Here is a 14,288-nt window from a genome sequence, read left to right as displayed (position 1 = left end):
GCTATATAAGAACCAGTCCATTTACCACTGGGTAATTCATATAGTTTTCTTTTCCAGCGGCTGGAGGACAACATCACCATGTTTGTGAAGAACGAGCTGAAGAAGATCCAGAAGCTTCTGAGTCCAGATCACCCAGAAACTTTAAAGAGCCAGATGGAGGATGAGGAGATGTTTGAAGGTGAGGATGAAGATGAAAGAAAGAGCTGCAGAGAAGCATTTCTGAAGATCACACTCCACTTCTTGAGGAGACTTAAGCAGCATGAGATGGCTGACCATCTGCAGAGCAGTAAGAGAATTTCTCTAAAGACTGAATATTGATCTTTCCTAATAGCTCAAGAAATGGACCAATAGACATTCATCCTTTCAGGGTACTGAAAGGCTATGATATTTATTATATAATATTTGTTTCTGAATTTCTTACCTTCAGAAATATTTGCTCCACTCTGTAAACGTGAACTTAAAGCCCAACTGAAGAAGAAGTTCCAGTGTGTGTTTGAGGGCATCGCTAAAGCAGGAAGCCCAACCCTCCTGAATCAGATCTACACAGAGCTCTACATCACAGAGGGAGGGACTGCAGAGGTCAATGATGAACATGAGGTCAGACAGATTGAAACAGCATCCAGGAAACCAGACAGACCAGAAACAACAATCAGACAAGAAGACATCTTTAAAGCCTCACCTGGAAGAGACGAACCAATCAGAACAGTGCTGACAAAGGGAGTGGCTGGCATTGGGAAAACAGTCTTAACACAGAAATACAGCCTGGACTGGGCTGAAGACAAAGCCAACCAGGACATCCAGTTCATATTTCCATTCACTTTCAGAGAGCTGAATGTGCTGAAAGAGGAAAAGTTCAGCTTGGTGGAACTTGTTCATCACTTCTTTAATCAAACTAACGAATCAGGAATCTGCAGGCTTGAAGACTTCCAGGTTGTGTTCATACTTGATGGTCTGGATGAGTGTCGACTTAATTTGGACTTCAACAAAACTAATATCCTGACTGAAACAAGAAAGTCCACCTCATTGGATGAGCTGCTGACAAACCTCATCAGAGGGAACCTGCTCCCTTCTGCTCGCCTTTGGATAACAACACGACCTGCAGCAGCCAATCAGATCCCTCCTCAGTGTGTCGACATGGTGACAGAGGTCAGAGGGTTCACTGACCCACAGAAGGAGGAGTACTTCAGGAAGAGATTCAGAGATGAGGAGCAGGCCAGCAGGATCATCTCCCACATCAAGAAAGCTCGAAGCCTCCACATCATGTGTCACATCCCAGTCTTCTGCTGGATCACTGCTACAGTTCTGGAGGATGTGCTGGAAACCAGAGAGGGAGGAGAGCTGCCCAACACCCTGACTGAGATGTACATCCACTTCCTGGTGGTTCAGGCCAAAGTCAAGAGGATCAAATATGATGGAGGAGCTGAGACAGATCCACACTGGAGTCCAGAGAGCAGGAAGATGATTGAGTCACTGGGAAAACTGGCTTTTGATCAGCTGCAGAAAGGAAACCTGATCTTCTATGAACCAGACCTGACAGAGTGTGGCATCGATATCAGAGCAGCCTCAGTGTACTCAGGAGTGTTCACACAGATCTTTAAAGAGGAGAAACAACTGTACCAGAACAAGGTGTTCTGCTTTGTTCATCTCAGTGTTCAGGAGTTTCTGGCTGCTCTTCATGTCCACCTGACCTTCATCAACTCTGGACTCAATCTGCTGGAAGAGCAAGAAACAACTTGGAAGGTGTTTCAAACAAGAAAATCTTCAGAGAAATACTTCTACCAGTGTGCTGTGGACAAGGCCTTACAGAGCCCCAATGGACACCTGGACTTGTTCCTTCGTTTTCTCTTGGGTCTGAAGACTAATCAAACTCGTTTGCAAGGCCTGATGACACAAACAGGAAGTAGCTCAAAGACCAATCAAGAAGCAGTTCAGTACATCAAGAAGAAGCTCAGTGAGAATCTGTCTGCAGAGAAAAGCATCAATCTGTTTCACTGTCTGAATGAACTGAATGATCGTTCTCTAGTGGAGGAGATCCAACAGTCCCTGAGTTCAGGACGTCTCTCCACAGATAAACTGTCTCCTGCTCAGTGGTCAGCTCTGGTCTTCATCTTACTGTCATCAGAAAAAGATCTGGATGTGTTTGACCTGAAGAAATACTTTGCTTCAGAGGAGGCTCTTCTGAGGCTGCTGCCAGTGGTCAAAGCCTCTAAAAAAGCTCTGTAAGTTATAAAGTTTTTATTATTTAATTTGGTTGGTATGTTATGGAAAACACACTGCCATGAACCTCTGTTTTGTTTTTGTCAAAATCACTGTAGTATAATCACTGTACCTTTATATACATGTGACTTGTATTAATGCTGCTGCCCTCTTGTGGCTAAAGTGTAATTATGTTATTGTTATTAGGGAGGATTTGAGAGTAAGGCTACGTTCACACTGCAGGCGAAAGCGCATCAAATCCGATTTTTCTGACCTTTATAAATCTGACTTTTTTGACCCTATGCGACCCATATCCGATCATGCTATGACAGTGTGAACGTCGCGAATCCGATATTTTCAAATCCGACCTGGGTCACTTTCGTATGTGGTACTGAATCCGATACATATCCGATGTTTTAGAAAGCGACTGCTGTTTGAACGGTCATGTCGCATTAAATCCGTCTTTTACGTCACCAACACAAGACAGACGCCAATTATCAGCGCCCGATAAGACATCGCGAACGCTTCCTGGCCATCCTGTGTAGATGTCAGTGAAACTGTTGGGAAGACAACGTTGGAGAAACGTGAACATTTTATTTGTACTGTATAATCTACAGATTCTGAGAGAAATCTGCAGCTATCCTTTGAAGCACCGCTCCTCTAAAACAGCAATAAGGATCATTATTAGGTTATCTACATTATTATGTAAATAACAAAATAACTTAAAGCAAAAATTGGGAAACGTAAAGTCCGAAGTCTTCATATTAAGGGTCGTCTGTCAAACAATATTCTTTGCTCTGAGTCTAAACAGAGCCCGTTGTGTGTGAAGTCTTCTTTTGCGCATGCAAATGCACAAATGCGTCCTTCATTTCCCCGAATTTGAAGGATTCGTCGGGTGTGTCCTTCGTGGCCCACCATATCCCAGAATTCATAGCGCGGCCCAGCCAAATTTCAGCTGCCAACAATGGCGGCAGCTACTAAGTTTTCAAATTACTCTTATTAATCTTTCTGGGTCACAAAATAAACTTTTAACATATTTTCAGGCGAGAAAGTAGCTGTGTAAACTTCAAATATCTGCTCGGTTTATCAAGACATCGCATATTTGCAAAAGTGTGCCGACGTTTTCGGAGACGTCTGTTACCCACCCGCTCGCTAGCAAGCCGGGGGGTTCAATGGTCACTCCAGCCGGCGAGAGCAGCGGACGCCCGGCTTCATCGTTTTCAGACCCCGCTCTTTCGCTACTCAGGTGAAACACGATATATAAGTCACTCGGATAACTTAAAAATGTAATTGTTTGCCTTTTTTCTGTGTTTTATTTGTTCCGGAGTAAATCGGTTTGGCTGAGATCAAAGTTCCTCCGGGATTTTCACACAGCTGAATAAACGTTAAACAGGAAACTGATTAAACAGAAGTGTGAGACGGTCGAGAATTTACGCCAGTGTCCTGTTATATTTTAGATAGCAAGGAGCAGACGGCCGAGTTTATTAAACTCCACAAAGACAGCGGTGACGCAAATCTGAAGGCTAGACCGTCCCATTTCACAGCCTCGCACTTCCAGCCTTTTCGGTCTTTGAAGGACCCGGCCCACGTAGACCGCGAATACCGGGTCCTCCGAAGGATGCAGCCGACGTTTTGGGACACAGCTAGTGTGTGATGTTCTTTCAGTGTTGCACTTTGTAGACGCTCCCTGAGCACTGGTCTCACAGCCAGCTGCACATAGAGACCAGTGTTGTTAGTCCAGGTCAGAAGATGACTTGTTGGAATGAAAATGAGCTTGTAGTTTGTCTGCTTTAATAATGTGACTGGAAAAAGGTGTTGGACTTCAAATATGTCCATTTCTTTCACACTTCACCTTTAAAAGTGAAGCCTTGTGGTTCCTGGAAGGAAAAACACGACTTTTTCAAGTCTTTGTCCTGTTTTTATGATAAATGTACGACTTTAATGTGAAACATTCAGAGTTTTTTCTCTTGTTGTGTTTGTTTGAAGCTGCTTCCTGTTGGCTTCAGCTGTTTGGAGTTTCCATTTTCTAAACTTCTACATTCTGAACCTTCTTCAGCTCTGAACAGATGATGAAACACTGAATGATTTCAAGCTCACACTTTGTCTAATAAACTTACATCTTTCATTCTTTATACAGATTGAGTGACTGTGGTTTGTCAGAGATCAGCTGTGATTATCTGGCAGCAGCACTGAAGTCCAACCCCTCCCATCTGAGACAGCTGGAGCTGAGCTCCAACAACAAGCTGCAGGATTCAGGAGTGAAGCATCTGTGTGGTTTCCTGGAGAGTCCAGGATGTGGACTTGAAACTCTGGGGTCAGTCAGCATGTTTTAGTTGTGCTGAGATGAATATGATGTGAAAGTTGTGCTGACACTAAACTGCAGACATCAGGCTGATATTATACTGATCCACACTGAGGATCTTCATGGTAAAGTCTGTTTTCTTCTTCTCTGGTTTAGTCCATTGACTGCAGCAGAACAATGTTCACATTTCAAACCTTCAAAGAAGAAGAAAAATCCTCCACTGGATAATTCACTGTGAAACTCTCCAACTCTTCATTCCACCTTAAAGTCTGTCTGACACTGAAATCAGAAGCAAAATGTGCGTTTGCTTTACAGACAGCAGTCCAACACAAACATACACACATCATCCAAAACACAGTCCAACATCCAAATCTCCTCCACTGCCAGCATGAATGATGGGAAAGAGAAGGAGGAACACTCTGACATTCAGGGTTAGAATGAGTTTCATGAAGCAGACTGTGAAGATCAAAGCTGCATTAGAAAGCTTACATGAATGAATGAGTGGACAGAAGTGGACAGAGATCATCTGAAGCACTTCAAAGGCTTTAAATCAGCACATTTCTCTTTATTCTTTATCAACTCTGTTAGTTTCTCTCAGTTTTCTGTGGAATGAAGCTAACAGCAGGCTAATAAGATGCTGACCAATAGGTTTCTATTAAAGGTTGTAATTTGTATATGAAAAAGTGCTTTGGCTCAGCAGGGATCAGCTTACAGGTAGAATACAGCTGCTGGATGGGATTAGCATGTCATAGCTATCTACCAAACTGCTAACTGGGGGATTTCAGGCCATCTATGGATCATTTTTGCTAACTGTTTATTCAGCTTAGGCTCACAGGGCTGCAGCCTGTGCCCTAGCTGTCATAGGGCAAGAGGCGTGGTCCACCTGCACAGGTGAGCAGTCCATCACAGGGCCAACAGAGAGAGACAGAGAAGCACTCTCTCACATCCACACCTACAGCCAATTTAGAAGCACCAATCAACCTAAGCAGCATTTCATTGGACTGTGGGAGAACATCCAACCTCCACAGAAAGGCCAACAAGCTTCAACCTACAACCTTCTTGCTTTAAGGCACTAGTGCGAACCACTTTTCCCCATTTCAGCCCAAATCCTGCATCTTCCTGTTTCTGACTCCAGGCCAGCTCCACTAACACTTTCTCATCAGACACTGCCACCTAGTGGAGGAAGTCTTAGTCCCATTTGAAGCTTCAGATTACAGTTAGTTCCTTTACAAAGAGGTGGAGGTGGTGGGGCCACAGCACCATCATCACTGAGTGCCATAGGACACTTAACCTTTGTTTCCATATGCTGGGAACTTCCTGTTGTTCCAAGGAGGACTGGAAAATGTGTGAAAATCTCCCAGTCAGTTCCTCACAGCACACTTCAATCATTTCCCTCCCACAGCATCAGGACCAGGGCTTTTTCTCTCTTTGGTCCCACTAAGAGATTTCCACACAAACACCTCATCAGTGGGACTCTCAGAGCTACCAGCCCTTTGCTACAATCACAAAGCTCTTCATTGAAATCAATGATATCAAAGCTGGAATCAAATGAGTCCAAGTCTTCTGCTGATTCAGCATCACATTCATCTTTGCTCCTTGTTCTGCATCCCCACCATGGACTTCATTCCTTTCCAAGCCAGCCTTGAGTGTCCTTTATTCAGCTCATCCTCTGCTTTACTTTTACACCTGATTTTAGCTGCTTTATCTCTCTTTCAACAAGTTTCTGTGCCTCAATCTTTTTCTTCTCTCCCTCATAACAAGACAGCTTCTTCTGCCTGAGAACATGTTGGAGTGATTTACTAATCCAGGGCTGCTTATTGGGGAAAATACTTCCTGTTTCCAAAGTAATCCCCATTTTTCCCAGAAAGAAATGTAAGTAGAAATCGATGATCTAAGTGAGAACATGAGCCTTTAAAAAGTCCCAGTGGGTGCAGTCAAAGCAGTCCCTCAGTCCCAGTATATAGTCTTTGGTCCAGACTGGAACAACTGTGTGCCCAGTTTGAGCTCTCTTCAGTCCTGTGACCTGACAGACCCAGAGGGGCCATCACATCACATTTAGAAGCTCCCCTAATGGAGCCACAACACATGTCCAACACTTAGTCTGTCTTGTTGGACCAACTGGAAGAAATGATTCAAGGACTTAGTCACAGAACAAAGATTCAAATCTCCAAAGTCCAACTGGCTGCATCAGGACATATAGTCTGAAACTCTGCACAGTTTCCTGTTTGAAGCTGCTTCCTGTTGGCTTCAGCTGTTTGGAGTTTCCATTTTCTAAACTTCTACATTCTGAACCTTCTTCAGCTCTGAACAGATGATGAAACACTGAATGATTTCAAGCTCACACTTTGTCTAATAAACTTACATCTTTCATTCTTTATACAGATTGAGGGGCTGTGGTTTGTCAAAGATCAGCTGTGATTATCTGGCAGCAGCTCTGAAGTCCAACCCCTCCCATCTGAGACAGCTGGACCTGTGGGGAAACAACCTGAAGGATCCAGATGTGAAGCAGCTGTCTGATCTTCAGCAGAGTCCAGACTACAGACTGGAGACTCTGAGGTCAGTAGAGTGATGGAGTGAGTGGGTGGTGCTGTCAGCAGTATTGTACTAAACACAGTCAGTATGAAACAAAGATCCAGTGTTTCCTGTAAAGCTGCAGCTTCTCAGTGAAGCTGTGAGAGGAGAATGGTGACAGGCTTCAGGATTGGACACAAACACTTCCTGTTTCTGACCTTTATGGTCACCATAGTAACGGCTGACACGCTCTGATCAAACACTGTCAACAGCCAATCAGCTCTCTGAACAAAGCAGCACGCAGACCAATGACTGCATTCATTTCCAAGTTTAAAGCAGTGAAGAACACAGTCTGTAGGTGAGGAAGAATTTAGTGAGAGCAGATGTTTGGATGGAATTCCTCCAGTTAACAGCTGGAACCGTCCATCTGGATTGTTGGGCTTGTTGTTGGGGTTCCTACAGAGCTCAGAGTGGACACACCAAGGTTCTTCTAATGAATGAAAGTCCAAACTCAAACTAGGAGGGAAAAACATTTTCATCAACTTCAATAAAAATCCAAAGATTAGAAAAAGTGAAGCAACAATGAGTCCTAGTACAGTCCCAGCACTGAAGTCCCTGCTGCTCTTTATACTGGATGTGCTGCATCACTGACTGACAGCTGATGAAGAGTCTCTGGAAACACTCGTTTATCTCCTCTGCTCTTCCTTCTTCTCTCTGCAGGTGGAGGTGATGATGGTAAACAGGACGGTGTGTGTGCTGAGAGAGGAGGAGCTGTGTCCTGATGATCCAGAGAGGTTGAAGCAGCAGCAGCTTGTGTGTAGAGACGCTCTGACTGGGCCATGTTACTGGGAGGTGGAGAGGAGAGCTTCATCCAGCAGTGACTGACAGAGGAATGAGAAGAAGTGCAGATGACTGTCAGTGCTGCAGAGTGAACTGCTCTGAGAACAGCTCCACTGTCAGACACAATGTAGAGTCCAGCATCATCCCTGTGTGTCCCTCTGGATCTGACAGAGGATCATCAGTGTATCTGGACTGCTCTGCTGCTGCTCTGTCCTTCTACAGTCTCTGCACAGTCTCTGTCTGACTCTGGCTACATTTTTGGCATTTATATTCTTGGTTGCTCTCTTTATATTTTTCACATGCAAAATGTGCCCATCTTTGGCAAGATTCACACTGCACCTGGAAAGGAAAAATAAATGGCTCATATTCTGTTTGGTGAATACTATTACTCAACATTTTAATTATGATTGGCAAGTAATGATACTAAGACTTATGTGTTTCTTTTGTTTTGTTTTGTTTTACCATTTCAATCATGCTGCGGTCAGCGTTAGCATCTAACATGGAGCAAACAATGCAGTAGTCCTCAGCGTTCCCTGAAACACAATCATAGTTAGGTTTTAATCAAACATTATTTATTGAATAATTAAAAAATAATAGTACATTTTTTCCAAATATACTTCCTGGAAAATTAGTCTAAATTAGACTTTGAGAAGGGTCTTATCTGAAAGTGTTTGAAGAGCACTATTTGTACTGTGCTGTTTGAAAAGCACTATTTAAATTGGAAGTACGCACTAACGTGATAAGGACTTTACTGGACTTACCTCGATTTTCAAGTAGGGTGCAAGCTATCTGCATTCGCTCCAGCACAACTGGCTCTGTAGTGGTTGACACCTCACTGACCTCTCCAAAATCAAGGTAGTGTTCTGCAAACTGTGAGATTGATCATAATTAGAATGTAAAGTCTTAATTAGGTAAAGGATAGGATAATTATAAGCCACAAGGCTTCAGCCTATTCCTTTTTCAGTTACTGTATGATTAAGTACTTCTATGTAAAATGATCATCTTTGTTGTTGTTGACCGAAATAACTTTCACTTCACTTAAATTCACTTAAAGTCTTAATTCTAGCTAACAAGAAACTGAATCATTTGAATAAGGGTTACCTTTAACAGTAAAACTCCACAACTGCAGGAATCCTGTCGCTTGTTGTGTTGCATAGTCTGTAACTGCCACTCCATGGTGTCTTCATGCCCTCTCATCCTCAGAAAATTCCTAGTTGAACAAAAGTGTTTGTAATGAAACAAGATTTTTTTTTAATCTAAGAATAACACCTCAGTATCATACATACCTCCAGTTGCGCAGAATTTTCCTGTCATAAACACCTTCATTCCCATGGGGTCTATGAGCAGTATTTTCTGTGCAGAGATGTTGACAATCTAAAGAAAAAGTTAAATTAAAAATTACAATTGTTTGTGCCACTGAAAACTTATTTAAAAATAACACTTTGTGCAAGAAACTGCTTCACAACAAATTATGCAAATTAATAACAAAATGAACACATACCACAAGAATCCAGTGTGTACCAAAGTTCACAGGGCACAGCCACGTCTTCAACTGGGAACTTCATCTGTGGGATTGGAAGTGCAGAGTAATTTGGATTTACTTAGGTACCATGCGTCTCAGGGTGTTTTCAAATATAGTCTTCTTTAAAGGAACCGAACTCTTTCCTCAGCAACAGAAAGGAGTCAACTGTTTGGACCACTTCTGAGCTTTCAACATACCTTGTTGAGGCATCTGAACTGCCCAGAAAACAACGAGCTTGCAACTACTGAACAGAGCAGGTGTGCAGCATTCTGCACAAGTATACAAAAATGTTAGAGAACAGTAAATAGGTTTTTTTTTAATTTCAAAATTAGTAGGTAAATGACATTTCTTACTTACCTTTCGTCTGTCAATAACACGGTGCAGATATGCATCAATGACCTGTTTTGAAAAATCTGAGTTTATACAACAACAGCAACAATTTTTGAAGTAACTGCTTGAGTGCTGTACACAAAAACATCTAAAGGAATATAATTGCTGATAAAGGTTCTTTCTGCATATACTGGAACTGGGTATTATGATGTCACAACATCTGTGTTGTGGTTGATAACATTTTTTCCTATTGAAGTGAATGGGTGAAACCTTATCAGAGTTTTGCAATACAAACCCCCCACCTACTCGCACATTTTAAACTATTAATGGTCTCTGCACTGCAAATGCTTCAGAAGGAGCAGAACCTCGAAATCAGAATCAATAATGATAAGTTCTCTTACCTCATCAGAAAGCCACCGTGACCCCTGCAGTGTTCGAAAAATAACTTGTATGGTCCAACAGCTGCCTCCAAGCGCCCAGTATCCTTTGCACGCCATAGCCTCTTTACTAAAAGAAAAATATGATAAGTTAGCTTAGGCATGCATGAGATTTCTAGTGGATACGCTTGGTAAAGGCCGACGGGCCACAACAGGAAAAAGTCAATACAATAGGCATGCATTTACACGCAGAGAAATAGGAAAGGTACAGCGGGTGGGCAAAAGAGAAAATTACTGACAGGCAGATCCATTTCCAGACTTCCACAAGCTCAGTGCACGTTGCATGTTTCTTTATATCCAATATGAGTTGAAGACTGCAAAATGCAAACAAAGTCATGCAACAGTCAATTAAGTTGCAACGCCAAACTGGCAACAAATGACCAACTGGTCAAAAAGAGTTGTTCACTATGTCACCTTCATTTTCTAAGCTTTGTTTCCGGGAGGGAAGTTCTTGTTCACGCGTTTCTGGTCCTGGAACACAATTAAACTCCTTGTGTCAGCCGTTTTGGGTGCAGAATGAATCCTCTGGACTTTGCTGGCACTGAGGGTTAGCAGTAGGATGGCAGGGAGGCATCTTCAGGTCTGTGCTGCTGTTCACTGTCTGACTGCGAGTTGGGTATTTTTACTTGTCACTGATATTTACATGGTGGCTTCTTCTGTATGGCTTGATATGGTCAATGCTGTAGTGATTTCTTAAAGTTGCTCCTTCCGTGTTTTTTTAATCTCACACATTTGCCAGCGATGTCTTGAATGGTGTAGGGTCCTGAAAAATCTGGATCAAGTCTTCCTCCCTTCCTTCCACGTTTCACGTTCAAGAGAAGAACTTCATCTCCAACGCTGTACACAAGGTTTCTGTACTTCTGGACTCGTCTAGCATAAGCTTATGCATAAGCATAAGATTGTACTTAAACTGAAATATGACACCTACTCAGTGATTTACAACATAGAGGTAGGTTGTTTCCTCTTAAACATTTTAACTGCTTTCCTTACAAAATGAACTGGAAACCTATAAGTTCAGTCTCTGAGGTGCTCTGGGATTTCTCTCAGGGTAACGTCTGCCTGTTTGGTCAGAGTCCATAGTGCTCTGTGTGGAAAGTTCAGGTGTTTGAACATTGGTGGTTTCACGTAAACCCTGAACCTCAGGTGGTGAAGCGAGGGCAAACTCTTCTGAATCTTGAGGTGTAGATGTGTCCTCTCAGGTTGCTCTGGAACCACGTGACATTCTGCATCTAGAATCTGATCAACATGTCTACGCCAGACTAAGTTGGCTCCAACATTTATGGTGTATATCAGCGGTCCGGTCCGTGAACGAATCGTGCCAGAATGCCATTTCTGACTTGGGTCTCTGTAGTCTCTGGCGAGAACTCTTTGTCCAACATTGAAGAACCTGGTTTTGTTTCTTGTTGCTTCCACCATGGAAGACTGTTTATCTTGGACATCCTTGCGAATGTCTGGTTTCAGCAAATCTAGATGTGATCTCAGATCTCATCCCATGAAGAGCATTGCAGGTGTGTGTCCAGTTGTTGCATGAGTGGTAAGACAGTAAAAAAATTGTCAATTTTCTGTTGTAGCGGTTTCCCCTCTGTGCGACTGGCTGGTTCAGCTTTGTTGCAGGATGATGGTGAGCTGAAGTGATATGTCGTATGCCGTTACTCCTAAGGAAACACTGGAACTCCTCTCCAGTAAACTGATGACCATTGTCACTTACGAGCTGTTGTGGCAGACCTGTGCGTGCAAACGGTGACCAAAGACTATTGATCGTGCTGGCAGCTGTTGCTTGCTTTACGGGGAAGATTTCTGGCCACTTTGAGTGGGCATCAACCACAACCAGGAACATTTGGTCCATAAATGGGCCAGCATAGTCTATATGAATGCGTTGCCATGGAGCAGATGGCCACTCCCACGCGTGTACAGGTGCTGTTTGAGGCTGGCGCAGCGTCTGCTGGCAAACAATGCAGGATTTAGCCATATTCTCCATTTCACAATCAGTGCCTGGCCACCAAACATAGCTTCTAGCAAGACCTTTCATCTTAACACCCAAATGTCCATCGTGCAGTGAGTCCAGTACCTTTGTACGTAGTTTGGGTGGCAGGATGACACGAGTTCCCCACATGACACATCCTTGGCAAACGGATAGTTGGTCTTTGTGGGTGGAGTACGCAGAGAACTGAGTGTCACTACAGGACGGCCAACCATTCACAGTAAGATCGTTTGACAAGATTGTGTTTTGGCTCGTTTCTCTTTTCACCTGAGCACTTGTGACAGGTAGGGGTTCCATTTGTGTAACATGAAACACAGTAGCTGGAGCAGTCATTTCTTCGGTGGGTTGCATGTGTGGAAGACGTGAAAGTCCATCTGCATTTCCATGTAGCTTTGTCCCTTTGAACTCAATGGTGTAGGTGTGTGCACCCAGGAACAAAGCCCAAGCAAGCGTGCCGCAGCCATGGTTGGAATACCTTTCTGAGGGTTAAAGATGGACACCAGCGGTCGGTGGTCTGTGATCAGGGTGAAGTGTCGTCCATATAAATACTGATTAAACTTCTTCACTCCCCACACTAGACTGAGTGTTTCTCTGTCTATCTGCGTATAGTTGTGCTCGGCTGCATTTAGGGACCTTGAGGCAAAGGCAAGTAGTCGTTCGGATCGATCAGGCATTTTGTGAGATAGCACGGCACCAATGCCATATGGTGAGGCATCACAGGCGAGGCGAAGTGGTAGATTGGGGTCAAAGTGTGTCAGAACCTCCTCTGATGTAATGAGCTGTTTAACTTAACTAAATTAAATGCCTCTTCATAGTTTGTCCATTTCCATTTGACATTTTGTTGCAGCAGAGAGTTCAGCGGGTGCAGGACTGTTGAAAGGTTTGGTAGAAACTTGTGGTAATAATTAATTAAGACCAAGAATGAACGTAGCTGACTCACATTTTTAGTGTCTGGTGCCTTCAGGACTGCTTCAACTTTGTCCTCGGTTTTGTGGAGCCCATGTCTGTCGATCTTGTGTCCACAATACTCAATGGCATCCTTGAAGAACTCACATTTGTTTTTGTTTGCTCTCAATCCATATTTTTCTAGCCTGGCCAGGACTGCTGTTAGGTTAGCCAGATGAGTCTGACCGGCTGGAGCAGCATCTAATAACCAACTCACAAAATAAAGAAAAATAAAAACAAACCAACAAACACAAAAACACCAGGCATCATGATACAGACTTATAATTTGCACCAATGTTTTTTCGAAATTCTATACACGAAAGTGAGCGCGAGAGCCCTCGGTGCGCCTGCTCGCTGCCAAACTCAAAGTAAACTTTATTGTCATCTCCGCTACAGACAGTCCAGTATACAGAGATATGAGATGACGAGGCTCCAGTTACAGCAGTGCAAGTAAACAAACAATAAGAAGAGTAAGAAAATAAATATACACTTTAGGACCAGGGGTAAAGGATCAATAACAATTTAAATTTACAGTTTGAGGGGAGGGGGCCCCTGCTGCTTCCAAAAAGAGCACATTTCATTTATAATGTTGTAAATCCAAGTCCATTATGTATTCATGATTTGAATCCTGGGTTGTGTGAAATCTCAGAAATGCACCCTAGATGAAGTGAATCTGTGAACTAAGGTGTAGGTCTATTAGATCATGTTGTGGTGATCCTTGTGTTGGGGGATTTGTGTTCATACTGGAGTGCAAAATTAAAACCAATGGAAGATGGACAAGAAAAGTTCAAAGCCATCATGGTGCTCAACTTAGAAAAAATAGAAAAGAAGAGGAGGAGAAACGAGCAAAAGATGCAGGTAAGCAGATGTGTGATTGGATAATGGCAGGTCATCCTGAAACTATCAGAATCAGAGTGAGTCAGAAATTATGTGGGTTACAGTTGCTCCAAGAAGAAATGGTAAACAAACAAACAGTAACAGACTAAACTCCAAACAATACATTATGTTACAGATTTAAATATTAATTAGTCCTTGTCAATTGTTGATTTGTCCTGTTCTCATTGTATGACGAATTATGATGGCTGTTTGGTAGCCGTCTGCATACAATGCATACTCTCTGTGTGTGTGTGTGTGTGTGTGTGTGTGTGTGTGTGCAGCAGCTTTATGTTAATGTGTGTAAGGATTTGTGTCTGTGTGTGTGTGTGTGGGGGGGGGGGGGGGGGG

General features: G+C 43.1%; 1 protein-coding gene across 2 annotated transcripts in view; it reads left to right on the top strand.

The window, feature by feature from the left end:
* The window catches only part of LOC146577727 (protein NLRC3-like), a 620,451-nt gene that overhangs the window by 428,021 nt on the left and 178,142 nt on the right, over window positions 1–14,288 (top strand). The window contains exons 1-2 of one of the 2 annotated variants that reach the window (XM_085268222.1): window positions 105–286; window positions 398–2,223. In XM_085268222.1, the coding sequence (XP_085124348.1) occupies window positions 154–286; window positions 398–2,223 (1,959 nt within the window). In that variant the 5' untranslated portion in view covers window positions 105–153. Of the gene's footprint in view, window positions 1–104; window positions 287–397; window positions 2,224–4,333; window positions 4,511–14,288 lie in introns of those variants that run through there. The other variant, XM_085268219.1, reaches the window with a different exon arrangement.

Source organism: Mchenga conophoros, linkage group LG3 (genome assembly GCF_057382185.1).
Source record: "Mchenga conophoros isolate Kocher_MC1m ecotype Shallow Benthic linkage group LG3, M_conophoros_male_GT1.1, whole genome shotgun sequence".
Lineage (NCBI taxonomy): Eukaryota > Metazoa > Chordata > Actinopteri > Cichliformes > Cichlidae > Mchenga > Mchenga conophoros.
The sequence above is the reverse complement of the archived record's forward strand: the minus strand, read 5'-3'. Positions and strand labels throughout refer to the sequence as shown.